Source organism: Thamnophis elegans, chromosome 7 (genome assembly GCF_009769535.1).
Source record: "Thamnophis elegans isolate rThaEle1 chromosome 7, rThaEle1.pri, whole genome shotgun sequence".
Taxonomy (NCBI): Eukaryota; Metazoa; Chordata; class Lepidosauria; order Squamata; family Colubridae; genus Thamnophis; species Thamnophis elegans.
In genome coordinates this window covers 47,051,707-47,079,384 of record NC_045547.1, presented here as the reverse complement: position 1 = coordinate 47,079,384, position 27,678 = coordinate 47,051,707, and the positions used below count along the sequence as shown (strand labels likewise).

Sequence of the window (27,678 nt, the reverse complement as noted above, 5' to 3'; positions counted from 1 at the left end):
TAGAAAGAAGGACTAGGGGAGACATGATAGCAGTGTTCCAATATTTCAGGGGTTGCCACAAAGAAGAGGGTGTCAAACTATTCTCCAAGGCACCTGAGGATAGAACAAGAAGCAATGGGTGGAAACTAATCAAAGAGAGAAGCAACTTAGAACTGAGGAGAAATTTCCTAACAGAACAATTGATCAGTGGGACAAGCTTGCCTCCAGAAGTTGTGGATGCCCCAATACTGGAAGTCTTTAAGAAGATGTTGGATAGTCATTTGTCTGAAATGGTATAGGGTTTCCTGCCTAGGCAGGGGGTTGGACTAGAAGACCTCCAAGGTTCCTTCCAACTCTGCTATTGTATTATTGTATGTTGGAAGTTCGACTTGGCAGCCATGTTTTTATTTCTAATGCTTATGGGTTTTAATAATTTTAATGTGGTTTTTCTGCTGTTTTGATTCTTGACTGCGAGATACTCAGATTTTGGTATAAGATGGGGAGGGTTATATGAATGTTTTAAATAAATAAAATATAACTTACTGTCCACCAAATTTTATAAGTAGGAGCATATTCCACTGCTGTCTCACACATTTCCTGCACTTCTTCCTTAAGCCCTCTTTTTGAAAACAGCTTGAGATAATGACACCAGATTTCAGAATTGTCTTTGTTATTTTCTAGTGCTCGGGCCAAAACATTTAAAGCTGAATCCAAGCATTCAGCAGATGATCTTTGTAAAAATAAATGGGAAACAAAAAAATACTTTAACAATTTATAGAGAGGCAGCCTTTTTGGTATGTTGTTGAAAAAATTGTAGTACCTTAAATTAACAGATTTATCATGATATAAACTTTCTTGCATTGCAGCATTTTCAACTAAGATTTGCTGCCAGCTAACGTTCTTAGAGTATTGCCAGTTATTTTCTGAAAAAAATAAGTCTTCTCATGAAAGTGGTTCCTCAATTATCATCACTTTTAGACAGATATTTCCGATTTTATCCAAATACATTTTTAAAAAAGCAAAATAAATATTTTATTTCCATATAACCTTTGAAACCACTGAATTGTGTAATTCATTGTTTTAACAAAAGAAGCCTTCCTACTACAAAGCACTGAAAATAAACAGACTTTATCTAAGAATATACCAATGTTTTATTACCTTTACACTGGATTTATAACACAGCAATACAGCAAATTGTTTTTCAATTGCTTTTAAACAATAGCTTACTGTCTTTTGAGCAAGGGCATAAAAGACTGACAAGCCATTAACGCAGCATAAGTGAGAAGATACTGAGCAAAAGTACAACTGACTGATCTGCACAGTAAGAATTACCTACCCTTCATTTTGATTCAGGTACTTATAAGCAAGTTTGATCCAAAGCTGAACATTAGAAGGATTCTCAAGTACACTTGCTTCCAAGTTTGAAATGTCATCAGTCTCGTTGGTAAAATACCTCACATCATCTGGAGTCACAACAGCATCCAGAGCAGGAACACTTATTTTGTTTTCTACTGGAGGAGCTAGAAATAAAAGTATTTTTTTTCTCATGGCTATCATAATATCCAGGATTGAAATTATTCGTAATTTTAACTACAGGTAGTCCTTGATTTACAACAATTCATTTAGTGACTGTTCAAAATTACAACACCACTGAAAAAAGTGACTTATGGCTGTTGCAGCATCTCCATGGTGACATGATCAAAATTCAGGTGCTTGGCAATCGATTCATATTTATGACGGTTGCAATGTCCTTGGGTCCTGTGATCAGCTTTTGTGACCTTTTGACAAGCAAAATCAATGTGGAAGCCAGATTCATTTAACGACCAGGTTATTAACTTAGCAACTGCAATGAGTCACTTAACAACTGTGGCAGGAAAGTTTGTAAAGTGGGGTAAAACTCACTTAACAAATGTATCCCTTAGCAACATAAATTTTGGACTCAATTGTAGTCATAAGTCAAGAACTACCTGTATTTCAGCAAGGTAGGCTGGCATGAGCAGCTGGCCTGCCTTCTAAGTTACAATGAGCTGCAGAGAAGAGGCATATTTAAGTTTCAGGATTAAAAAAACCCTTAAAAATGTGTTTCCCCAATTTTACTTTGAAAATGAGAGTCAAAGAGAACTAACTTGTGGAAACAACAGTTTCAGTCTGTTTTACTAAAAATCTGATTAAATTTGACTATCTTGTTTTTCTGAGGATGTTAACAATTGTTGAATAACTGTCATTAATACAACAAGGATTCTGCTAGAACTGAGACAAAAGATTCTGAGTAATTATGTATTCTCTGCAATCAAGTTAGAATCAACAATCTTTTGTTAACACTCAGTTTTGATTTCCCAACTTGCTTCTTACATTAACATTCATATAGGATTATGAGACATAAACCAAAAAACTATGTGAAGCATAATTTTATAAATAATTTTTGGATTGTTGTTTTCTGTTATTACCATATTTAATGGGGCCAGAAGATAGTTCCTCTTCATTGCTACTATCACTGTCTGGTGTTTTTTTCAAGTACTTTACCCTCCATTTCCTTTCTTCTTTCCAAGTTGTAAATGGAGGGGCTATTAATGAAAAGAGAAAGAAGAAAGTTTTGAAAAACAATGAGTTTTTAAAAGAAACTCCTCAAGCAAACGCAAAATGCATCTTAAAACACTTAACAATTGAAACTGTTAAAAGTTACTTACTATGGCCCTTGCTTTCATTGATATTGCTAACTAGAAGAACAGCAATCTGATCCATTGCCATGCGATCCTTATTTACCCCGAACAGCTTTTCAATGTATTTTTCTGAAACAAGATGACAATACTGAAGATTTACACTACAATCAAATTTTTACAAGAGTACATTCACACACCTAGGAAGAAATCCACAAAAATTTTTTGGTGAAACTTATTACAATGAAAATAAATACAAACATAACTTTTATAAACTTAATCTTTAACACAGAGAGTCACAATACTAAATAACAGCTTACATAAAACTAATACTGTATAATAGAAGGTTGCTTTATATTTTCTTATTATCTTATTACAAAATAAACTGGAAGCATTAGAAAGCAACTTGTTTTTTACATGTAAAGCAAAAAATTTAACAAGTAACATTACAGAACTGAAAAACTTTATTGATATACTAATATGCACATACCTGTTGCGGTACTTATCTCCTCATCAGTACTTTTATCTGAACAGCCTATCAAACCTAAATTGTATGAAATAATATCCTCAAATAGCTGTCTCCTGCTAAGAGTGCAGTCTTTCATGTGTTGCCTAAAAGTAAATAATACACTTTTTACAAAATGCAAGAAGAAAAATTGTGAACACAGGATCACAATATGTGAAAATTTTAATAAACATGTAAAATTATTTTAGCTATCAGAAGTTGAGAATTTGCTATATAACAATGACCTTTTCTCATAAAGGACATTTTTAATGCTCCTTTGTAATACTCAGATATATTAATATATTGTGAAGCATTCAATATTAAAAATAACATTTTGATAATATTTTTTATAGCCAGATAGATTTTTTTTACAAACCTGCTGTATGGACTACCTTAATAAGCCAAAAATAAATCCAGTGAACAAAATCGATTTCAACACATGAAACACAAATTCTGCAATAAAATGAGCACTAATGATTCCCAACATGCTCCATCACAAACCAAATGTGACTTTTAGTATCATTTAGTAAAAATATGGAATAGGTAATCCTCCACTTACAATCATTCATTTAGTGACCATTCTAAGTTATTACATCACTGAAAAAAGTGACTTGCAACCATTCCTTGCTCTCACAAACATTACAGCATCCCCATGGCCATGTGATCAACATTCAAGTTCTTGGCAACTGGCATATATTTATGGTTGCAGTGTCCTGGGGTCATGTGATTGCTATTTGAGACCTTCGTAGCCAGCTTCAAACAAACAAAATCAATGAACAGAAGCTAGATCACTTAATGACCTCATGGTTCACTTAATAATTGCAATGATTTGCTTAACAAGCATGGCAAAAAAGCTGTAAAACTAGACATGACTCACTTAACCAGGTTGATCAGCAACAGAAATTCTGGTATTTGTTGTGGTGGTAAGTCAAATACTACCTATACAATCTTTTTGTCTATAAGACTTCTTATGCCTTTATCAATTTTCTATAAAAGGTGTTTCAAATACATATGTGAACATGAGAGTCATTTCTACAGAACTTGTTAGTGTTTGAAGCCTGGAGCGTTGTATTGTGGATAAATTTGAAATCTTGGTTGCTTCTCTTGTTCTCTTTATATAAATCATATTTTATTGATTGATTGATTACATTTATATATTATCCATCTCATCATCAAGCAACTCTAGGCAGCTTACATTAATGATAAAAGCTGCAATATAAAACATCGAAATAAAAATATTACTATTAAATTTAGCTAAGGAAAACTCAAAATACAGCAAGATAGAGGGAGAATCTTAATCCATTTAATACCTTCAATATGGAATGCCCTGATTAGGACCCCAGTATACAGGTGATGTATTTAGATAGATAGATAGATAGATAGATAGATAGATAGATAGATAGATAGATAGATAGATAGACAGACAGACAGACAGACAGACAGACAAGACAGACTTATCTTTTAACTATGAACGTACATTCTTCAATTTAATTCTATAGGCACAAACGGAAAACAAGCATGATTTTTTAAGAATATGTCACCATATTTAATGATTCTTAAAACTGCTTATGCTGTCTTTGCTCAAACAGTCTGACAATAACAAATTCATTTCAACTCTACAGGCAATAACCTGCAATCACTTAATTTAAGGTACAAAGTAACTCACCATTGGCACTCGTCGTCATTGCATGTGCCTGTTAAATCAAAACGGCAAAAACACTGTTTGGGTTCAATCTTATTGCTGTAGGATACTGAGCTGAGGTAAAGTTTTTCTTTTGTTCTAAAATAAGGACTAAACCTAAAAAACATAAGTAAAATCAAATACTTGTCATCAAGCAAATATTTTCTAAAAGCAAAAATGGGAAAAGTACTAAATTGCATTCAAATCAAAGATAACTGTAATCATAGTAAGATACTCAAAATATCATTTGTTATTCAGTCCAAAAAGAAGATCAATTGTTCTTATGCAAAGAACCTGTTAACAATAGATTAGCTGGGATTACAACAATTAACCAAATTGATACTTGGTAATGTTTTTATCTAAATGGTATAATCCAATGTTGTCACTGGAGATGTTTTTTTAAAGTCTAAGTTCCCCCAAAAAGCAAGGATGCAGAGGAATTTTAGTACATTTATATCAAAAAAGAGGCTACTATATTTAGAGTAATATGAAAAATGAACAGAAAAAACAATGTCAAACTAGTGACTATGTGGGAATGGATGAGAATAGAGTAGAGCAAGTGTATGGGATATTTAGGTAATTATATTACACTGCTTACTTTTGGCTAGCTCAAGACAGCCATCTACCTTTAAAAAAAATACAGAGCAAATATATCCCCTCTTTTTAAAATATGTCCATCTCCCACTGATTTTAGAATAGAGACTATTTAAAAGGAGCTCAGCATCTCTGTATGTCTCAACTTTTGAAGGTGCACTTGGGCACCAATTCTTATAAACCTTATTTCCACCCTCAGAATAGTAGGTATTTTAAATAAATATGGGTAGTCCTTCACGACCATCAATTGCTTAGGTACCATTTGAAGTTAGATCAGAGCTCCACAATAGGGTACCAAATTCCAACAGCTGCCACTCACCACAATCAAATAACTATATTTTGCACATTTGGAAACTGTCCCACATTTACAGTTGTTTGCAGCACCCTGCAATCAAATGACCATGATTTACTCCCCCCCCCCAAAAAAAAAACAATATTTAGTTCCATTCTGGGTTTCAGTAAAACCTCCCAATAGCGAACGAGTTTGCTTTCCGACCATGGCATTTATTTTACAATCATGGCGTTTGCTTTATGATTGCTGCATTTGCTTTCCAACCGCTGCAAAAAAGTCATAAAATAGCAATAGTAATAGCACTTAGACTTATATACTGCCTTAGAGTGCTTTACAACCCTTTCTAAGTGGTTTTACAGAGGCAGCATACTACCCCACAAAAATTGGGACCTAATTTTACCCACCTCAGACGGCTGAGTCAACTTTGAGCCTGGTGAGATTTGAATTGCCAAATTGCAGTCAACCGGCAGTCAGCAGATGTAGCCTGCAGTACTGCATTCTAACCACTGCACCACTGTGGCTCATATATGATGAGCCACTTTTATGATAGTAGTAGACAGGCTCCATCACGGCTATAAGTTGAGGACTACCTGTACTTTTTTCTCTAGTCCTTCCCCAGTCCTTGTACTAACAGTGCAGTTGAATTACATTTTTCCAGTATAACCCAGTTGCTTCTAAGAAAACATATATTTACACCTACTTTGACAATAGGGCATTTTCTGATTACATTAGACATTCCCATGTATGTTCTAAAACAACCCTATTACAGTATCCATTGGTGGCAAACAACTTTAACAACTCCATGTTCATACCTGTAAGATTTAAAAACAAGAAGAGGACTATGATATGGTCCAAATGGGTATGGCTTTCCTTCTGTTTGTTTATTTGAAGCTGTGAATTGGTCTATATCCACTGTTATTTCCTAGGAAAGAGTATATGTGTGTATATGTTGAAACACTATATGAAGATTCACACCATAGAAATTAAAAATGTAATGCATCAGAACTAAGATTAGAATCTTCCTACTTTTTCAAGAACAATAGTAATCAAGTAAAACAATCTAATGAATACCAGCCTAACTCCTATTCTAAGCATTATTAACTATAAGTTGAAGTCATCAATTTTTTATTATTTAATATATAACTTACTTGACCACAAGGATTTTCTTCAATAGAAATAATGAATGGTGCATTTTTTTCCAAGACTTCTTTCAAACCATCAGCTTTCACATAAAGATTTTTTAGTTCATCAATATTCAGCCCCAAAAAAAGCTCTGGTTGTTCTAATGTCTTTTTAGAAAGTTTGTTTGCAGCTTCTTGCTTGGGAGTGTCCACATGTTTAAAATTAGGTTTAGTAAAAGAATTTGATTCTCTGAAAGACCTTCTTCGTTCTCTACTACAATTGGATGAAATTTCATCATCAAAACAATTCTCTTCAATATCCAAACTCAATTTGTCTTGTGTAAGATCATGAAGGGAAGGCTGAGGTAGTGCAAATTCAGATTCTTCTTCTACAGAAGGGACAATAGTTAGCCGATCCTTACTCTGGTATGCATGGGCCTCTTTCAGTTGCTGGATTTTCAAGGCATACTCATGTTGCAATTGTTGCAGCCTTTTTTTCTCCTGTGCAATCAACTCTGCAGAATGTTTCTTTGGACTTGATGAAGGTGATTTCTCGAGTTTCAATGTTTTGTTTGGCTGCAAAGAAACAGATCTCTTTCTCTCTCACGAACTCAATTATGGGCAAGATAAATTAGAAACACAGTATTTGACTAACTTCATCATTATTATTTTTTAGGTAAAATTTATATGTTCAGCTGAAAAGTGCAACATTTTGGCATATTTATAGAAGTTCAGCTGAACCATTCTACAATAAGTATATTTACAATGACCCACAGTTTTATTGATTACAAGTGCTCATTTGGCCTCTCACAGACTGCCTCTTCACCCGTCATGTGAGAAAGATTTTGTAGTTAGCTTGAGCCTGGCAGGTTTTCAGAACATGTACGAAATGGCTAGCAAACATAGTCCTAAGTCTCAGTTTCTTTCATTATGCTATGAAGATGTTAAGAGGAAAAATAAAAAAAAGGAAAAAGTAGCATTTTGCTTACTGCAAACCTCCAACAGTCATTGACTTACTACAACTTCCTTTCTTTTTCTTTTGATCTATCTGGGCAGGAACAGCAGACAAATAGCTTTTGGCCTCCACTACCTGTTGTATTCTGAGAACCAAATAGCTCTGTCCCTGCTAATTATTGAACTGTATTGGGTCTGGAATATGTTTTGATACTAGATGCAACCCCTCCATTCTTGTCTCAGTCCTAAGGATAGTAGTAGCCATGTATATTTTTAAGGCATATTATAGAGGTAGACAACAAGCTTATTTTGCAACAAACTGCAAAATAAGCTCAAATCCTCCTTAAAAATTAAAGTTATGGGGTTCATGGGATCACACTAGCCAATGTTCAAATTGCAATATTCCATTCAGTTTTTACTTACATTTAAAATTTATGTTTTTTAATTATATTTGTAAATTAATTTTCATTCATATTTCACCTTGTTTTCTGACTTCAGGCTAGAACAATGAGTATTTCAGAACAATAGTTCTTAAATTTCAACAACAAACTTACTCCAAAATGGCTGTGTTCAAGTTTTCGTTTTCCTATTTCTTTGCTAGCCAGGGCTTTGGCTCGAGCAAGTTCTTCTCCATATTTTAATGCCAATGCTTTCTTAACTGTTACTCGTTGCTGTACTCTGTGAATCTGAAGCATTTAAACATTCTTCAATAAATTCTATACTCCAACCAAAAATTTTAAATTAAATTTTAAAGACTCTTAAACACATTAATAAGATAAGCAACTCTTTAAAATACTACTCCATGGCATTTTTTACATACTTACTTGTTCCTGAAGTTTTTTTAAAAATATCTTATTAGCATTTAATATTTTTTCTGTTGCCTGTAGCTGCTCATTAAGCTTAGCAATTTTGCTTTCAGCAAGACGAACAGATTCTTTCTTCTTTGCCTCTTGCTGCAGAAGATGTTTCAACACAGACTCATCCTTCATCAAGAGAAGTCTAAAGAGAACAGTTACATTCTACATAAAAGCTCTATATTATCAGAACCACCATCAAAAGCAGTTGAAGCCTACCACATATTTTCATGATTTTTGATACATTTTCTTTCAATTAGCAGACTATGTTTAACAATAGAATAATATTATAAAACATTAAATTAAGGAGGGAAATGTTTTAAAATTATAAAAAAATGGCACATTGATATATTGCAATCCAAATAGTGGTTTTATTTATTTACATTTATTGGCCATTCAACTTCAGAATCAACATTGTAGTCTAAAATTTGAATCTAATTTAGCAAAAGTTGATTGTGAAAAGATATAGAAAGCTACAACACTGAACTTTACATACATTTATTATATATGTATCACAATTCCCACCAAATGAGCTAGTGTTTTTTAGGGGGGAAAGGGAGTATTACTACAAAAATTATTTTTAATAATGCAAGCATGTGTCTATAAATAAACTCCAACACAAAATATATATTACAAAAAATATATGTGGAGCATAATGAAACTAACTTTATAATATCCTATTTAGCAGGAAATTGTGTTATAGTAAAGAACTCAAATTTGTTTACATAATTTCTCTGTTTTTCTTGTTATATCAATAAATTGATAATACAGATCTTAAATGTCAAACATATTTCGTGTCAAACAGTACTTAAAGTGAAACATCCAAATTTTGGATGAACATCACATTTATATGTGAAACTGATACATGAAAATGTGTTGCCATTTTTAAAATTAAAATTATCACAATACAAATAAACCACCAAGGTCCCTTCCAAGAGTCATTCTGTTATAAAGCAGCTGTTGGAAGTTGGAATATTCAGTTTCTCATAAGTTGTCACATATTTTCTAATTTAAAAATAACAAAACACATAAGCAGACAGTGCATTGATAGTAACTATATAAACAAACTTATTTCCAGAAGTTGCAGTAAACTTAACTCCTTTCTCATTAGAGAGATATACTGGGTTAGCAGCAGTGGTGGGTATCAAATCCCGTACCAACTGGTACGGTTGGAATGCGGCTGGCGGCATCCTCATGGGCACGCGCATGCATCTTAGCGCCTCCGTGACACTCCAGCTGCTCCGCGGAGCATTGCGCAGGCACTGTATGCGCCATGCGCAGCAGCGCAGAAGCTTTAAAACACAGGTAAGGAGCTCGGGCGGGCGGGTGTGCCCTCTGGAGCACTGTACCGGAACGGTATCCGGTGCTCCGGACTGGCTCCGCTACGCCCGTACCGGGGCGTACTGCCTGCAACCCACCACTGGTTAGCAGTAACACGTGCACATTACTGCCAATTGCTGCCTCGGCACATCATGTTTTTGCCCTCCACATGTTGTATTTTTGGTCTCCATGCATCGCATTTTTGACCAGTTCCAGGCAGCAGAGATTGGCCGAAAATGCAACGTGCAAAGGCCAAAAACAAGGGGTGCAGAGGGCAAAAACACAACACACAGAGGTGGCAATGTGCTGTGGTGATCCTGGCATCCTGGAATGGGTCTAAAACGGAGTGTGCAGAAGGCAAAAATGCAACATGCGAAGGCGGCAATGAGCTCTGGCGATCCCTGCAGCCTGGAGCAGCTGATTGGTGGTATTCTGGGAGGCCAATCCAAACACCAATCAGCTGTTTTGCTAAATCAGGCTGCAATAACATGCTGAAGCTGACCATGCTATTTGCTGCAAGGATGCTATCCAGATGAATACCGATGGATGCTGGCAGGCAGAGGGAGATTTTTTTTCCTAGTTTTCCTCCCCAAAAAAGGTAGGTGCGTCTTATAGTCTGGAGCATCTTATACTCCGAAAATATGGTATCTGTCAAGGATAGATGGTGGACATTATAGAGCCAGTTTTGACTACTGGTTAAGTCATCAGGGTTGAAAGTGGAATTCTGAGTAAAGTGCAAATCCTTCCTTAGGCATGAAAGCCAGCTGGGTGACTTTGAGCCAGTCACTCTCTCTTAGCCCAACTCACCTCACAGGGTTGCTGTTGTGGTGGGGAAAGTAGGAGGAGGAAGGTATGTTGGAAGGTTGCCTTATTTGTAAAAAGACAGGATGCAAACAAATAGTGTAATAACCAGCAAAATATAAAAGATTAACCCTTTTCTCCTATAAAACCACAATCCATAGAGATGATCACAGAGAAAAGACTTACTTGTGCTTTTTGAGTTTTGCCTCTGCATCTGTAACTTGCTTTGTTACCATGGCTATCCTACCAACTCCATCAATTTCAACATCAGAGTTTACAGGAGATGAACTTGTCTTCAAAGGTTCAGCTATTATCAAGCGTTGCTTCTCCCGACTAAAAAGATTTGAAAACTATTTTTTTAATGTTTCAAATTACAGAAATTCAGAAATCAGAAAAAATTTCCGAGAAAATAGAACAATCTCTGAAAAATAAGCTAAACCCGATTAGCAGAACTTAAACTAAAATGACCAAGTGAATCTACTCAAACAAGGGCAGCAATAATTCAGAGATTACTTTAAACAATAATTTGTTTTTTATTTGTTACAGCATTTATTTATTTATTTATTAAACTTGTATGCTACCCATCTCACCAGAGGCAACTCTATGTAGTTTACAGTATATTAAATATACCTGGCAATCTCTTCTTTTAGAAGTCTATATTCTATTTTTTTTTCTTCTGGTAAAGCCTCAGGAGTTCTCACAGGATTATTTTCTTTTTCTGACTTTAAAGGTGCTTTGGGTTTTGATGCCTGCAACAAAAAGACCCAAGAAAGGAACAGTATTAGAAGTTCAGAATAAAAGTTAATTTGAATTCATTTTTACATAGTATAGTTTTTTTCTGGTTTAAATACAGTATTTCCCTTCAGCTGTACTTCCTGGGAATTCTAGTAGTTATACTTCCAACATATATGCTTGTGAATATGGATTTAAAAGACAAGAGGACATCAAGGTAGCACTAACTAACACTGAGGAAAGACCCAATAATATTTCAGGGCTCCTTTCCAAAAGTATGTTCTGAAAAACTTTGAATGCTTCATTCTCTCCTACCATGTCAAATCTTTTTCCAACATGTGCTATTCTAAGGAATGGTCCAATTCCAAAATTGTCTGTTTCAATCAAATAATTTCTAGAATATCTCAGAGATCTTTAAGTTGTAAGACACAATTCTGAAAATTGCAGAACCAGAACTTCAGAGTGACTTTTCTTCAGAAGAAGATTCTGAAATTGCTTGCTCTATTTACAAGTTCAGAGGAAGAGCCATTTTACAATTTTTCTTTTAATAAAAACTATCCTATAATGAAAAATATGTGCATGTGAGAAATGTAAGAAATGTGTGGCATACATGGCAGCTACTCATCCATTTACCTCCACAGTTCTTCTAGCTTCTTTGATCATAGATTCTAGACCTCCAAATTCATTACTAGTAGAGTTAGGTTGTTCTGCATCTGATTCACTGTCATCTGAATCATTCAATGTAACAACAACTGACTTGTGCTTTGGAAGCTGCAGAAATAAAATTACTAGTCAAAGAATATAACAATTTTGACTGAAGATAACAGCAAATCTATTATTATTTGATTTTTAAATGTACACTGAACTTCCATTTGTTAGAGGAGAAGAGCATGTTAACCACTAGCTTTTTCCAGTTGACTTTATGTTGACTTTAATTCTTAATGTACACAAATCTGAAATCAGCTTTCCTCAGCCTCATCATCATCTCAATTGAAAACAGAAAAAAACAAAATATCAATTTTAGCCACTTTCCTCATATGACAATTTATAAGACACTTTAAAATATGAAGGAATTTTTTAAAAAGTTATTACCGCAATGACTGTTCGGGGGGGCCTTGGTACTCTAATAATTTTTGTGTTCTTTATACGAGGTTGACACACAGTATTAATACTGACTGCTGAAAGATTGCTTCTTGGCACAGAATAAGAATTATTGGGAAAAGGTGGAGAAGGCGGACTGTTATTATTTGAGTTGTCCTAAAAAAAAAGATTACAACACTTAAATATTATATTAAAATTATATATTAAAATTAATAAACTGTTCAAACACATTATAGGTTTCTCTATGTATCAATGTTTAAAATATTGTGCAATTATTTAAAAGTAGGAAACTTATAAATCTTTCATTAGCTATTAACTTTGATGTCTGCCATATGAATAAAATCATATTCTCCAAAATCCCCCACATTATTCAATCCTGCTAGATTCAATATAATCTTTTTAAACAATTAGGTATCCGATTCAACAAATATCCAACTATTTTTTTAAAAGCACTTTAGGGGATTCAGGGATGTACAAAAATTGTATTTATCTTACAGGCTTTAAGAGATGAACAAAAAAATCCCTGTTGTTTTTTTTAAAATAAATTTTGGTGCCTATTTACAGCAGCCCTGAGGTTTTTGAAGATAAGGCTTCTTTCTCATACCACCCAAAATCAGCATGTGATCACACAACATATTCACTGTAATCAATGTAATAACTCTGTTATTCGACAGTAACAACCTGTCGAATAACAGAGGAGCCCATTCTGTTTTAAAGAAATGCGCTGGATTTTCCAACAGTTAAAAAAAAAGTTATAAGTACATTGTAAAATCTGCAAACTACAACGATCTTCCCACTTCGGAGATCTCTTTCCAGGGTGGCCAATACTAGCTGAATTTCATTCTTGTTAGTCCTTAAGGGGGCCCTGGTGCTCTCTGAACTTGGTTGTTTTCTTGCAGGTTGTTTCATTACCCAAATTAGGTAACATCACCAATTCTTTTTTTCTTCCTAGCTAGTCTAGCATTGATGACATTACTTAGTTGGATATGAAATGTCTACAAGAAAACAACCAAGCTCAGAGAGCACCAAGGACCCCTCATTTTAACTGGGATACAAATATTCTTCTTTACTGGTAATCTTTATCCATAGATCCATTCTTACACCCCATTTGAACCTAAAGCTCCCATTTTGATTATACTGGGTTTATAGCAAAGCTATTTTAAATCCTTAGTAAATAGCGGAAATGCAGAAGAATCTTTAAAATTCTAAAGAACTCATAATCTTATCTGATTTCTACCATATATTCTACTTTTCCTCAAACAAAACAAAATGTACTAGGGCTGCCATCTAATGGCAGTATTAAAAATCTATTAAATACCTCTGGTTTGAAAGCTCGTTTGTTAGCTAAAGATTTAAGTAGCTCTTCCCGTAGTAACATTTCTTCTTCCTCCTCCTCATCTGCAAATGGAGGTTTTGGGGGTTGTTCAGGTTCTTCAGGTGGAAGAGGAGGAAGAGGTGGTGGCAGTTCTAGAGAGACAGTTGAAATACCCTCCATGTACAATTGGCTAATTGGTGGTAGAGTCTAAAAAAAGTTTAAAGAAAAAATACATGTTATTGCAATACATGTACTAAAGATTCTCCAGTACTATGTTCTTCTCACCTCACAGATGGAATTGCTTTAAGACATCTACATGGAGTTGTCTTTGAAGATTCAGTAGTTGCCCTAGCCACTAACTAGGGACAGTAGAGCTAGAATCTTTAATATTGGGGTGGGAACTGCAATGATTATCCATTTGCTTCTGGTTCCATATTAAAATGGTGATCCCTTTTAAGGGTTACACAGTTTGGTGCCCAGATATCCTCAAACGTGTACTGTGTGGTTTTTCCAAGGTAGACCATGTATTCCCACCTTGCATTAAGTGAAAGATCCATTTAATCACAGCTGCCTTTACACTATGAAATATATTAGTGTATTTTTCGGAGTATAAGACGCTCCAGAGTATAAGATGCACCTAACTTTTGGGGAGGAAAACAAGGGAAATATCTCTGCCTCCCAGCAATTTGCCTCCTTGCAACAAACAGTACAGACAATATACACTGTTTGTAGTGTTATATTTCAGACTATACTTGTACAGATGCTGTTAAAATGTGCTTTCTGGAAGTAGTTATTCTCTGCTATTTAAAAGAATAGCACTTTTTAAAACAATAGCACTGGGCCTCTTCAGATCAAGCATCTATTTTAAAAAGCTTCTTCATTTTGTTAAGTTGTCTAGAACAATAATAAAGCAGTCTTTAAAAAATAAGTCTAATAATTTGAACATTCTATAGGCATTTATAGTTGTTGACTTATCTCCTTGCAGCAAACAGCCTGATTAGCACAAGAAAAAAAATCTGCCTCCCAGCAATTTGCCATGTGGAGCAAACAGCTAGTTCCACTTTCAATTTATCCCACTCATCAGCTGTTAGAGGCTTCAGGGATTGCTATACCTTATTGAAGCCTCCGCAAGACCCCCCCCCCCTTTGCTGCAAAGAGGTAAATTGCTGGGAGCAGAGGCCAAAGGGTGGGGGCTGGTGGTGGGTGGGACTACATTCGGTGTATAAGACACACCCAAATTTTCACCCTCTTTTAAGAGGGGGGGAAGGTGCGTCTTATACTCCGAAAAATATGGTACTCCCAAAGTAATCTTCAGCATAAAACCATTTTATCAAGCTTTTCTAGCACAACTTTTTTATACAATACTGATGATTAGTAGTGTTTTCAAACAAGGAGCAGAAAAGCTGTTTCAGAACTCCTATTATAATAGGTACTTTAAAAGAGATTTCTCAAAATGGCCAAAATGAACATACCAATGCAAAAAAAAAAAGATGCACAAAGAACTTCCATAATTGCATGTTGGAGGCATAAAAAAACCATATTCTTAGATTTTTCTACTTCAAAAATTTCATTTTGTATTATCACTTACTGAAATCTGTGGTGTAAGGGTCAGTGAGATTTGTTGAATAGCAGAAGGAAAATATCCAGCAGGACATTCAAAATAAGGAGGCTGTACTGGAGAAGATGCTAGAAAATATTTATCAGAAAAAACTATTGTTACTACAAACTATCATTTATTAACAGCAGTGATCCCCAATCATACCATGATGGAAGAAATTATAACTATGCAAAATAAATGTCACAATTTAAACTCCAAGCTTATCTCATTCATTAATTGAATAAAAAGATGAAAGATACCAGGATTCAATTAAGAATTATTTTTACACATGCATTATTCAGCTTCATGCTGTAATTCTTCAGTTACATTTCCAAGAAAGGGTGCGTGTGTGTGCATGGGGGGGGGGGGAACAGTCTGTCTGTCTGTCTATCTGCACAAACCAAGCAAAAAGAAAATTTAAAATTGAATCTTAAATCTGTTCCATAATAACACTACGATATAGTGGAGAGCTTCCAAAAATGGGGGGGTGGGGGTGGAACTACTTTTCTTCTACTGATGAAGAATTGATTTCACTGCCAAAGCCAGCTCTTTGGCAGCACTTGCTCCCTAGATTGAAATGGTCACAGTAAAGGTAAAGGTTCCCCTCGCATATATGTGCTAGTCATTCCCGACTCTAGGAGGCAGTGCTGATCTCCGTTTTAAAGTGCTGAAGAGCCAGTGCTGTCCGAAGACGTCTCCATGGTCATGTGACCAGTATGACTAAATACACGGAACACTATTATCTTCCCACCAAAGGTGGTTCTTATTTTTATATTCACATTTTTACATGTTTCCAAACTGCTAGGTTGACAGAAGCTGAGACAAGTAATGGGAGCTCAGTCCGTTAAGCAGCGCTAGGGATTCGAACTGCCGACCTTTCTGATTAGCAAGCTCAGCGTCTTAGCCACCTCATCCAATTGAAATGGTAGCAACTAGGAAAGACCCCAGATGACTCTTGGACGATCGTACTACTTGCCTGTGAAGAGAAACCTGGTTGGTTGCAATTCATGAAAATCAGTTGTTTGGATTTTTAAGGACATCTTCCTTTTAATATAACTTTATGAATTTGGTTTTGCTTTTGACATATTTTGAATGTTACACATCTGGTTGAATATTGAACTAACTATCCTTTACCCTTGCTGGATTATGTGATTAATTTTTTTCTTAGTGGTTTTGAAATGGATCACTTTCGTTTTCATTTCATGTAAATTGATGGCCCAAAGGTTTCTTTTTCCATAATGAAAGTGCTTTGATTTACACTGGACTGTAATAGTAAGGCATGTGTATTTCACTAGCTTTTACAAGAACTTTGCTGTTTTACTGTATTTTATTTCTGAGTATTTCTCTGGTTCTTTTTTTTTTATTTACCTCAAAGAGACAATAAACTTTTCCCTTTGTCTCTTTTACTTATTTTCTGTTATGGGAAAAAATATCTCAATCTCTCTTGCAGCTTGTTGTGTGGTTTTTTTGGACTACATTAAAAATGAAAACATTAAAACTTCCTTGGAAGCCTTCAGAAAAAAAAATGCTTTTTAACCGCCAAGCTTTCTTTGAAAATTTGGATAAAAAGCTTAATGAAGCAATAACAATTATATATCAATCTAAAGAAGACATTAGGCAGGTAATAGCAGAATTAGATTTGTAATTGGATGGACTCGAAATTGATTTGCTTCTGACAAGAGTTGGAGAAGGAATTACTGAAAAATTACAGACTTGGTGGAAAAAGCTGAAAGGCCTATGAATCCAAAAAATTCAGAGATATCGAATGGAGTGACGAATTGGACTTGCTTAAGAAAATTTATGGACTTTTTAAACTCCATAACATTTATACATATGGAGTTACCTACAACATAGATCTGAGACAATGACTGTAGTGGTTAAGGCTGAAATAGAAGTTGTTGCAGACTTCCTGCTAGTAAGACACAATAATGGATTGTTAACAGAGGGTTCTGAAGTGGGTTTCTACTGGTGAGGTTACCTGTTACCTGTGTCTTTTTATAGTAGATGATCAAATTGTTTGGGTAGATTTGTGGAAGCTTATATACTATAGATTTGTTTTGCAAAAGGGAAACTACTAATATAATATTATATTTATAATAAATATAGTAATATATTTATTGGTATTCAAATGGAAAAAACAATATATGTGTAATTTTATGCATTTACTTTTGTTTTTGTCCTGCTTAGTTCCTGTTTTTTGCAAGTTTGCATTTTAACTTTTGAATAAAATATTTTTTTTAAAAAGAACAATAACTCCATAATATAGTTTATATGACATAATTTAAACAAAACTGATTGGACAGAATAAAACTGAGGGATTGAAAGAGAAAGATACACACATAAACAGTGCCACAGACAAAATAGTATCTGAACACATCATTCAAAATAAGAAGCCATTTTCACAAAAAAAAACCTGCCCATAAATACACTGAATGACGATATATATTTTAATATATATCATCTAGGGGTATCAAACTCAAAACCTGCACACCAGATCTGGCCTGCAGGATGCTTAGATCTGGCCCACGGGGCCACCCTGGAAACAACAAAGGACCTGCCCGCAGTGCCTCTGCCAGTGAAAACAGACCTCAGGAAGGTCTGCATAGCCTTCCCAGGCTCCATTTTTGCCCGTAAAAGCCTCCTACAGCCCTCTGCCAGCAAAGATGAAGTCACCCCCCCCCACCCCAAAGTTCCATTTTCGCTGGCAGAGGGCTGCTGGAGGCCACTGCAACCGAAAACTGGGTCCAGGAGTCCATTTTTGCTGGCAGAATACTTTGGCCACCACAGGTGCCCCAACACAAGTGATGTCATGCTGGCCACACTCACCCTGGCCATGCTCATCCCAACCCCTTGAGGTCAAACACAACCCTGATGCGGCCCTCAATGAAATCGAGTTTGACACTCCTATGTTAAACTTGTCTACAACAAACAGAGGAAAAACAATGGAAAAAATAAAACTCCCAACAAAGATAAAACGGGTGAAGATGAATGGAGAGGTTGAAATCTTGAATTAAAGTACTTTTTATTTCATTTACAGTACAACTCCAACAATGTATCCTTATAAAAACACTTCAAGGTAAGTTAAGCTAAGTAAATGCTTTTTTCCAAATTTGTCTATAGAATTATGTTTCCTTCTAAGCAATATATGGGGCATAGAATGTTTATTTATTAGAAAGATAGAAAAAGACCTTTGTTTTATTTTTACCAATAAATCAAAATGTGATACAATAGTACCATTGTAGTTTTTTTTTAAACCTTCACTTGACATTCCTAAACTACCTTATTTTATTCATAATTTTTGTGTTTTGCACTTGATGCAGATGCAAAATTGTTAAGGCATTCCATTTTAATTTAAATCAACAAAACATTTTAGTAGTATTGCATGCAGGAATTAATAATGATCACTTACATATAGAATGCAAATATAAAAAGGCACTATTAGAAATAAAGCATAATTGCAAAAATTAGTACTTACCAGGTGAGTTGGTTTCACTTTCTGTGTCCATAGCAACTTCATCATAATTATCATACTGATAAATTCCTCCTGCACTCTCAGTTGATTGCTTATCTAGGGACCTTCTCAAATCTTTATCTGAAGACTAGACAAAGTGTATTTATTAATCATATATGTACTTCAAACAATCAAATAGTTTTCCTTCTCCACTGCTAATAAAACTAACAAAAACCTGCCTGCTTTACTACAAATTGCTTTCAGGAAAAAAGGCTATAATGGTGCTATGCAAATTGATTTTCTTCTCATACGTTTGCTTACAACTCCCACAAGGCTTACTTATTGACAGGTAATCAGAGAATAAATACCATGGACCAAAATTTCAGAAGGCAAAAATTCAGAAGATTGCCAAAATAACTTTGTACAGATGGTCCTCACTTAACAATCATTAACAGTCATTAATTGAGATGCTCACATGACCACTTTGCTCAACAAATTCAATCCTAGTTCTCCCAGTTGTGGTTGTTAAGCAGACAGAATGAAAGAGCTGCTTGCCCTCCTTTGTCAGGCAGCTCTTTTGCTCTGTGCATGGAAATAAACTCTTTCCCTGAGCAGGCTGAATGAGGCTTGGACAAATTCAAGTCCCATTCACCTGACCTGGGAAGGAGTTCCCTTCCATTTATAATGTAAAAGAGCTGCCTGCCGAATGAAGGTGGAAAAAAACTTTCCCAGGGCGACATGCACAAGGCTTGGATCTTTGGTTTAGCCTGTCAACACAGGAGTCATTCCCTTCCCCTCAAGTGTAGGACTCAGCTAGATTTTAAGAGTGAAAGAGCTCCCTGTGAGATTTGCTCAACACCATGCAGGGCACATAATTATGATTTGCAATATTTTTTGTAACATCCATTGGGTATGCTGTATTCCCCTAATAACCACATGGTTTTCTTAAAAACAGTGATGACTTGCTTTATGACCATTGTAAAAGTGGTTATAAAATTCAGTCAGGTCAAATAGTGATCCTGTTAATAATTACTCCAGCGTATGACCAAATTTCTGAGCATAATTTTGTTCCAAATTGAGGATTACTTGTAATTCATGTCCTAGAAATAAGCAGCTTTCTGAGTAACCTCATCCACTTCCTTGTTCTCTGCCAATCACTGCTTCTCCAGGCAAAAATACTTCTAGTAGATTGGTAGGGCAAGTAGGTTTTCCTTCTGTCCAAACAAGTACTTCTGCAGAAGTACACATTGCTTCTATTTTTTTAAATAGGATTATGACCCCACTAATGCCTTGAAAAACCATTAGATAATACAGAAGGCCTTTTGTATCTTGAAGACAAAGTCATGACTGTTAAAAATCAGCATAGCTTTGCCAAATTATCATGTGAGATACATATTGTCTCCTTTAACAAAGTAACTACCTTAGTGAACAAGAGAACACTTTGAAATAATCTATCTCATTTTTAGTAACAATTTACCTCAGTTTCTGACAAGTTTCTTGATAAACTGTTAAAAGTGAAATCTGGTAAATTCAAAACTGAGTGGCTAAACCATACAGACAGCATTAGTGACTTTATATTAAGTTGGAGAGAAGTAACTAGTAGTGTTTTTAAAGGATGTGACCATATTATTCATTGATCTGGATAATGGGATTGGTAAGATTGCTTATGAAATGTGTAGAATGTTTCATGAGCTTGTGGTGAACTCCTGCACTGGTCCCACTAAACAAAAATTGGATCACAAAGATCCAAAACACTACATATACATATTACATATATATTGAATAGAAGCAGTCTTAGAATAAATCTAGAAAGAGATGATCCTAGTTTTCAATCCCCTCACCCCCGTCAATGCTTCTATTCTTTGCAGTACTGAAAAATATAAAATATCCCTATGTGTTATATATTTAGGATGCATTTCTTCAGAAGAAAATGCTGTTATTTATAAAAGTATTAACACTATTTTTGGTAATCAATTTAATGCTTTGACGATGTTATTTATTGCAAAGCAATGTACCAACTTAAATTTTTGGTTCATAAAACATTTTGTATTTACAATGTTATCAATTTGAATCAGCATTCCCCCATGATTCATAAACCTCACACTGACTTTACTAAAAAACAACAACACAATATTGAAACATAGACCTTTTCATACACCATTTGGAAGTTTATCTTTTATTAATTGCTGGGGTTTTTTCATTATTGTTAACTTTGCATGCCTTCCAGAATCATTTTGAATTGGGCATTGTTACAAATCAATAAATTAATTTTATCACCTACAAAATGTAAGAGATAAATTTCTGTCTATCATGGGTATTACATATTCCCTATTTCTAATTTTCTTTTACAATTTTGGCAGCTATCAGACAACATATTTCTAGAAAATGGATCAACAAGAGAAATATTTTAGCATTAATGGGATAGAAAATTAATGATACATGGCTTACAAAAAGTAACTTACAAAAGTTTCCAAATGTATATATTTTAAAAAGATACACCAGTTGTAATATTTTACATGGTATCACTAACAACCATTTATGTGTTGTATTCCTTAGAAAAGGTAGTATGTATGTAAATACCTTGCTTCTTGACCTCATCTTTCCACCAACCAGCTTCATGAACCTATTATACTGTTCTTCTTGATTTGAGAGATCACGAATTTTTCTAATTTCCTCTTCTCTTTTTCTTCTTTCCTCCTCTTCATCCTGTTTCCATTGTTCTTCCTCCTTCTGACGTCTTTCTTGTTCCTTTTGCTGCTGTAATTTTTTCCATACCTTTGTCTGCTGTTTTCTTAGAGCCTGCTTAGCTTTAAAAGAAAATTACTTAACTATGCTTTCTCCCCCACCCCAAAAAAACCCCATAGAAAATCTACCAAGAATGTATCTTGTAAAAACCACCATTTACTAGGTTGATTATTTACCTGCAGTACTTGGCTTTTTGGCAGAATGAGATTTTGTACTGATTTTGCCTCTTTGCTGTACCGTTTTTGCTTTTGTTAGTTTTTCTTTGCTTTCTTTCATTACTTGCTGCTCTTTCTGCTGCCACTTTTTACTAGCAGACTGAAGAGCTAGTAGTCTTAGCTGTAACTCCGATACTTCTTGTTCCTCATCCAAGAGTTTCTATTATAGAAATAAAATAATAAATAAGCACTTTAATCCTTCATCCAATTGTAATATCTAACTGGGCAGAAATCCTGCCTTTCACTGAAATGGCTTATTATGTGAAAACCACAGGAATTAGGGACAGTTGGTTTAATGTCCAGGTTCCAACTGATAAACTCAACCAAGCAAGCACTGTTGAGATGCAAAACTTTATTGAGTACATTGTATCGGCAAAGATTGAAAGCAAAACTAACTCTAATTCCTGCGGTTTTCACATAATTAAAGAATAGAATCTCCCTTCCTCTATTACTGTAGGTCACATTGTCCAATTAGATGGCCAGGTTTGTTATGGAAACTGTCCAAGTCTTTGCTGAATATCTGGTTAGGTGACCTTGGTTCCCATAGGACGATTCTTGTGCCAACTGGAACTGGTATTCCAAAGGTGGCTCTCACTTCCCCCTATTGTGGCAAACTGAAAAATGGCATTGGCTGCGACAGCAAAATCACACTTCGAAGTTGACAAGAACATTTTCATTGACAAGATAAACTCATTAATTCAGATTATATAGTGCCAAATATTTTTTTCTAACTTAGAACTTTGAAACATGTTAGGAATTACCCCCCATTAAGCTCAGTTGCACTTCTTTTCAAATTAAGACATATTGCAAATCTATGCTTTGCTAAAGCTCCTGATTTTAGTGGTGAAAGCAATGTTTTACCTTCTCTACTGCAGCATCAGAAGTGTCAAGCTTTTGTTCTTTTTCATCTGTTGGGGGGGGAAAAGAGAGAACCCTATTTTTCTAATTATGACAATATCATTCAAACAATTAATCTCCTAATTAACTAACTTCTGGGAACCAACTTCAAATTTGAAAAATAACAACAGAATAGTAAAAGAGTTCAAAAGGAAGGCTTCAAATTCCTTTTAATCAAAATAAAGATCAGTTGGAGATCAGCACCAAAGCAACACAACAAGTAATTTTTGACTCATAACCAAGTTGGGACCAAATTTTTTGTTGCTAAACAATGCAGTCATGAAGGGAGTTATCCCTGATTTTAATATATATATATATCCTCTGGTATGCCCCAATTATGGGAGGAAGCTAACTGCTTCCATTATCTGTCTATCGGCTTGTCACAAGAGTCCATCACGACAGAAACCCAATTTTTTTTTTTACTGTTGCCTTTGTTTTACTGTTGCCAGCACAAAATAAATAAATAAATAAATAAATAAATATATATATACACACACACACCTATATATATTAATATATATATATATGTATTAGATAAGAGCCTGTGGCCTAATGGCTAAGAAGTCTGCCTAGTATGTAATATAGCGCCCAGGTTCAAATCCCAGTAAGGGTATGGCTAGCTGATGAGAACTAAATAGCTTGAAATAGATCTATACTAGTCTCCCTTTATTTATTTATTTATCAGCACTAATACAACAAAAAAATGTAACAAAAAGGCAACAGTAAAAATATTGGGTTTCTGCCTGGATGGTCTCTTGTGACGAGCCGAAAGACAGAGAATGGAAGTAGTGATCTTCCTCCCACATTTGGGCATACCGGGGGTTGTAAAAATCTAATAGATACCTTTCACCCTGGCCTCGCTGATAACGGATAAGAGCCTGTGGCCTAATGGCTAAGAAGTCTGCCTTGCCTAGTATGTAATATAGCCCAGGTTCAAATCCCAGTAAGGGTATGGCTAGCTGATGAGAGCTAAATAGCTTGAAATAGATCTATACTACTCTCCCTTTATTTATTTATCAGCATTAATACAACAAAAAAATGTAACAAAAAGGCAACAGTAAAAATATTGGGTTAACCATAACCATCGTATATAATAACTGTTGTATATACCCATTGTCGAGCACATGAATTTTGATCATGTGACTGAGGCGACACTGCAATGATCATAAAAGCCAGAACTGGTCATAAGTAACTTTTTTGAGCACTGTCATAATTCTGAATAGTTATTAAATGGATCATCCTAACTTGTGGACGTTCTTTCAATTTGACCAATGAAACCTCATTCTACTAACCATTGTTAAAAACTGTAATGATATTCAAAATATTTATGCCTAGATGACAGAGAACTATGTCTCATAAACTAAGTTTCATCTGGGTTGCAGGATTTCCAATGGTAAAGTAGTAGAAAATTGGATTACAGCCACAATAGAACATTCAGAAAAAAACTGCTGTATTCTCTTTCAATATAAACTATCAATACATAAATGATTGTATATATTGAATGATGTTCAGGAATAGAAAAAAGAAAGTTTCATAGTATGCATATAACACAAAACTCGTTAATTTTAACCTTTGCTATTGTTTTTATGACTTGAAATGTGCAAACCCAGTCAATTGGCTTAATCCAGTAAATCAAAGTTAAAATAACCCATACTTGGTTTGTTATATGATTGCAGCCTATATCAAAGGAATTTTTAATTTGTAAGTTCGATGACTCATATTTAATACATTTTACTTCAACTTTTGGCTTTTAAAAAATTGATAGCTTCCTTAATTCTAATAACCAGAAAAAGCAAATAATTTTAATAAATCAAAAAGTTTAGCTTCTAAGCATTATTTCTGGTAATAAAATTTAAACTTTATATTTTCATTGAGAAATATTTTTAAAAACTGAAGGAATCAAATTTCATTTTAAAAAGGTTACATATAATCAACTTTAAAAAAAATACCTTCATTGATATCCTGGTCACTTTTCTGTGAATATTCTTTTATTCCATCTTTTGCTTTTTTCAACTTGCTCCTCTCAGCTAGCGTGGGCAGTTTTTGCCTAAGAGGTTTCAGTTCAAATGCCTGAAAAGTTAATACTTTGTTCTCCTCAGGAGACACTTCATTTACAGCATCTTTTGTAATACTGACATTTTCAATTGTTATTTGGTCCTGTGGACTGGATACTTCACTGTTGCTCTGTTGGGCACTGTCTTCTTTATTATTTAGAGCCAGTTTCTCATCTTTATTAATACACTCAAGTTCTAGTTGAATCTGTTTGTATTTCAACAAAAGATCCTCAAAACTCTCTTCAACTGAGTTATCATTTTTAGAAGAATAGTTCTGCTTGCGAGATGGGGACTTTCCAAATGTTTTGGCTGATGCATTAATTAAAGAATTTATCTAGGATACATTAATTGATATCATTACAATGAAGATATGCAAATATTGAAATGTAATGTTTGGCATTAAGAGATTTTACTCCATGCTCACATCATTATAAATCATAACCAATTTCATTGTATTTATTTTGTACAATGACAATAAAGCCTATACTACTATTATATTCTAAAATATTTTCAGAATTTAACATATATTATACTTTGAATTTATTCACCATCAGTAAAATTTAGTGCTTGTCATTGCACCTAATTCTTCTCTGGTACTTTAGATATATCCCCCTGAAGATACTGCCACAATCAAGCTTGATCATTTCTTATCTGAAATATGTTTAACCTCAGTACATATCCCGAGTGATATTTTCTTGAAGTCTGCTAGGAATTTGGTCAAGTAATCAGATCTAAAAAGTATGACTGGGCATAGTGTCAAGATATGAGGCTACAAAATAATTCTACAACACAATTGTATCTACAATATTCTAATTATTGCAAATTTTCCTAAGGCAGACTTAAGTTTTTGATATTGGTAGATATTGTCTATTCACTTTCATTTCTGATGTTATTTATACTTAATGGCTCACATTTATACTTTTCAGTGATTTTCCTTTTATTTAATTACAAGGCATTTTAAACTAAACAGAAGACTGAAGAACTATAAACTGGATGATTTTATTCAATAATTATTGAACTGATAAAAATTGGAAGTTTCAAACTTACAAGAGTCTAACTTAGCTATTTGATAAGATTAAAAGTGTATAAGTTCTTCAGTATTTAATTTAATATTAAAGTACTATTTATTGCTAAAGTTTTTAATCCATCTGTATCCCACTTTTATTATTTTTACAAATAACTCAAGGTGTCAAACATATGCAACACACCTTCCTTCTCCTTTCCTCACAACAACCCTCTGAGGAAAGTCAGGCTGAGAATGTAATTTGTCAAAATACACCCAGCTATGGGTGCAATGGGCTCTACATGGGGTTGCCCCTGAAGTGCATCCGGCGACTACAGCTAGTCCAAAATGCAGCCGCGCGAGTGATAGTGGGCGCACCTCGGTTCGCCCACGTTACACCTGCCCTCCGCGAGCTGCACTGGCTACCTGTTGGTCTCCGGGTGCGCTTCAGGATACTGATGACCATCTTTAAAGCACTCCATGGTAGTGGATCTGGGTACTTGAGAGACCGCCTTCTGCCGATTACCTCCCTAAATCGACCAATCAGATCGCACAGACTGGGCCTCCTCCGAATTCCATCTGCCAGTCAATGTCGACTGGCGACCACACGGAGGAGGGCCTTTTCTGTTGCTGCCCCGACCCTATGGAACGAGCTCCCCATGGAGATCCGCACCCTCACCACGATCCAGACCTTCCGCGCAGCCCTCAAGATCTGGCTCTCCCAACAGGCCTGGGGATAGGCTTCCAATTACCCGCCCGAGTGTTTGATTGCTGAATGAAAGTTGTGTTTTATTATTTTTCTTTTGTTCACAAAGTGTTTTGTTTTGACCTTGCACTTCCCCTCCCCTGTGGTTGTAAGCCGCCCTGAGTCCCCTCAGGGAAAAGGGCGGCATATAAATCCCAATAAAACCAAACCAAACCAAACCAAGCTAGCTTTCATGGCTAAGATAAGACTTGGACCCTTAACCACTACACCAAACAGGCACTAGACCACTAGACAAATGGATGGAACTCTCTAAGTTATAGGAAGACAGTACAGGTCAGATGTGTTGAATATTTGAAAGGGCAACACACAATGCAAATATCTAAATTATTCCATTTTGCAAATTATCAACCCAGTGGCCTAGGCCCTAATGGCAGGGCAAAGTTTCAAATACAGGTATCAACATTTTATCTAAAATTTAATTGGCATTTGTAATGTTGAAATAATTCTCATAAGACAAGATGATCATGTAAAACTGTTTGAAGCAATTTTACACTTTTAAAATATAATTGAATAGAATAATTGAATATAATTATATATTCATTAAACTAAAAACATTATGCAGCAATAGATGAGGACTGTTTGAGAAGTACTTTCATTCAAAATAAGAATACTAAGATAAATTGAAATACCCATTCAATAACAGCTCTCAAAATTTCTGAATGCCTCTTAATGCATCTTTATATATTTGAAATGCAGACATACTGACCAAAACTACATCCTACTCCATAGTTGCATGAATAAAATTACACAATTAAAACCAATCCAAACAAAAATATTACTTAAGTGATACGTATTGAAGATATAAGTGGTTGTAGTAATGTTTGGCAATGATATTCAACATCAACTCAAATTCATTAAATACACCTTCAATGAAAAGGAAGATATAAAGTCTCTAGTCAAAAGCAGCAAAAATCTATCAGAATTCTGTGTTAATATCTGACCCTAATTGGGTCAATGCAGGTCACATGCCCCACAATATATTCTTAGTAACACAAGCTTAGCTATGTAATTTGCAATATAATCTTTTGACTGTTTAGAAATCAT

General features: G+C 34.8%; 1 protein-coding gene across 1 annotated transcript in view; it reads right to left on the bottom strand.

Moving 5' to 3' along the window:
- Positions 1 to 27,678, bottom strand: part of ZFC3H1 (zinc finger C3H1-type containing) — a 45,755-nt gene that overhangs the window by 15,810 nt on the left and 2,267 nt on the right. Inside the window, exons 2-22 of the mRNA XM_032220705.1 lie at positions 24,761 to 25,174; positions 22,776 to 22,822; positions 21,876 to 22,074; positions 21,535 to 21,761; positions 18,979 to 19,102; positions 15,495 to 15,592; positions 13,910 to 14,113; positions 12,583 to 12,747; positions 12,124 to 12,261; positions 11,389 to 11,507; positions 10,945 to 11,091; positions 8,608 to 8,782; positions 8,338 to 8,469; positions 6,857 to 7,405; positions 6,521 to 6,630; positions 4,808 to 4,939; positions 3,127 to 3,248; positions 2,667 to 2,768; positions 2,427 to 2,543; positions 1,316 to 1,499; positions 523 to 709 (exon numbers count right to left, since the gene is read on the bottom strand). Of these exons, the coding sequence (XP_032076596.1) occupies positions 523 to 709; positions 1,316 to 1,499; positions 2,427 to 2,543; positions 2,667 to 2,768; positions 3,127 to 3,248; positions 4,808 to 4,939; positions 6,521 to 6,630; positions 6,857 to 7,405; positions 8,338 to 8,469; positions 8,608 to 8,782; positions 10,945 to 11,091; positions 11,389 to 11,507; positions 12,124 to 12,261; positions 12,583 to 12,747; positions 13,910 to 14,113; positions 15,495 to 15,592; positions 18,979 to 19,102; positions 21,535 to 21,761; positions 21,876 to 22,074; positions 22,776 to 22,822; positions 24,761 to 25,174 (3,692 nt within the window). The remainder of the gene's footprint in view (positions 1 to 522; positions 710 to 1,315; positions 1,500 to 2,426; positions 2,544 to 2,666; positions 2,769 to 3,126; positions 3,249 to 4,807; positions 4,940 to 6,520; positions 6,631 to 6,856; positions 7,406 to 8,337; positions 8,470 to 8,607; positions 8,783 to 10,944; positions 11,092 to 11,388; positions 11,508 to 12,123; positions 12,262 to 12,582; positions 12,748 to 13,909; positions 14,114 to 15,494; positions 15,593 to 18,978; positions 19,103 to 21,534; positions 21,762 to 21,875; positions 22,075 to 22,775; positions 22,823 to 24,760; positions 25,175 to 27,678) is intronic.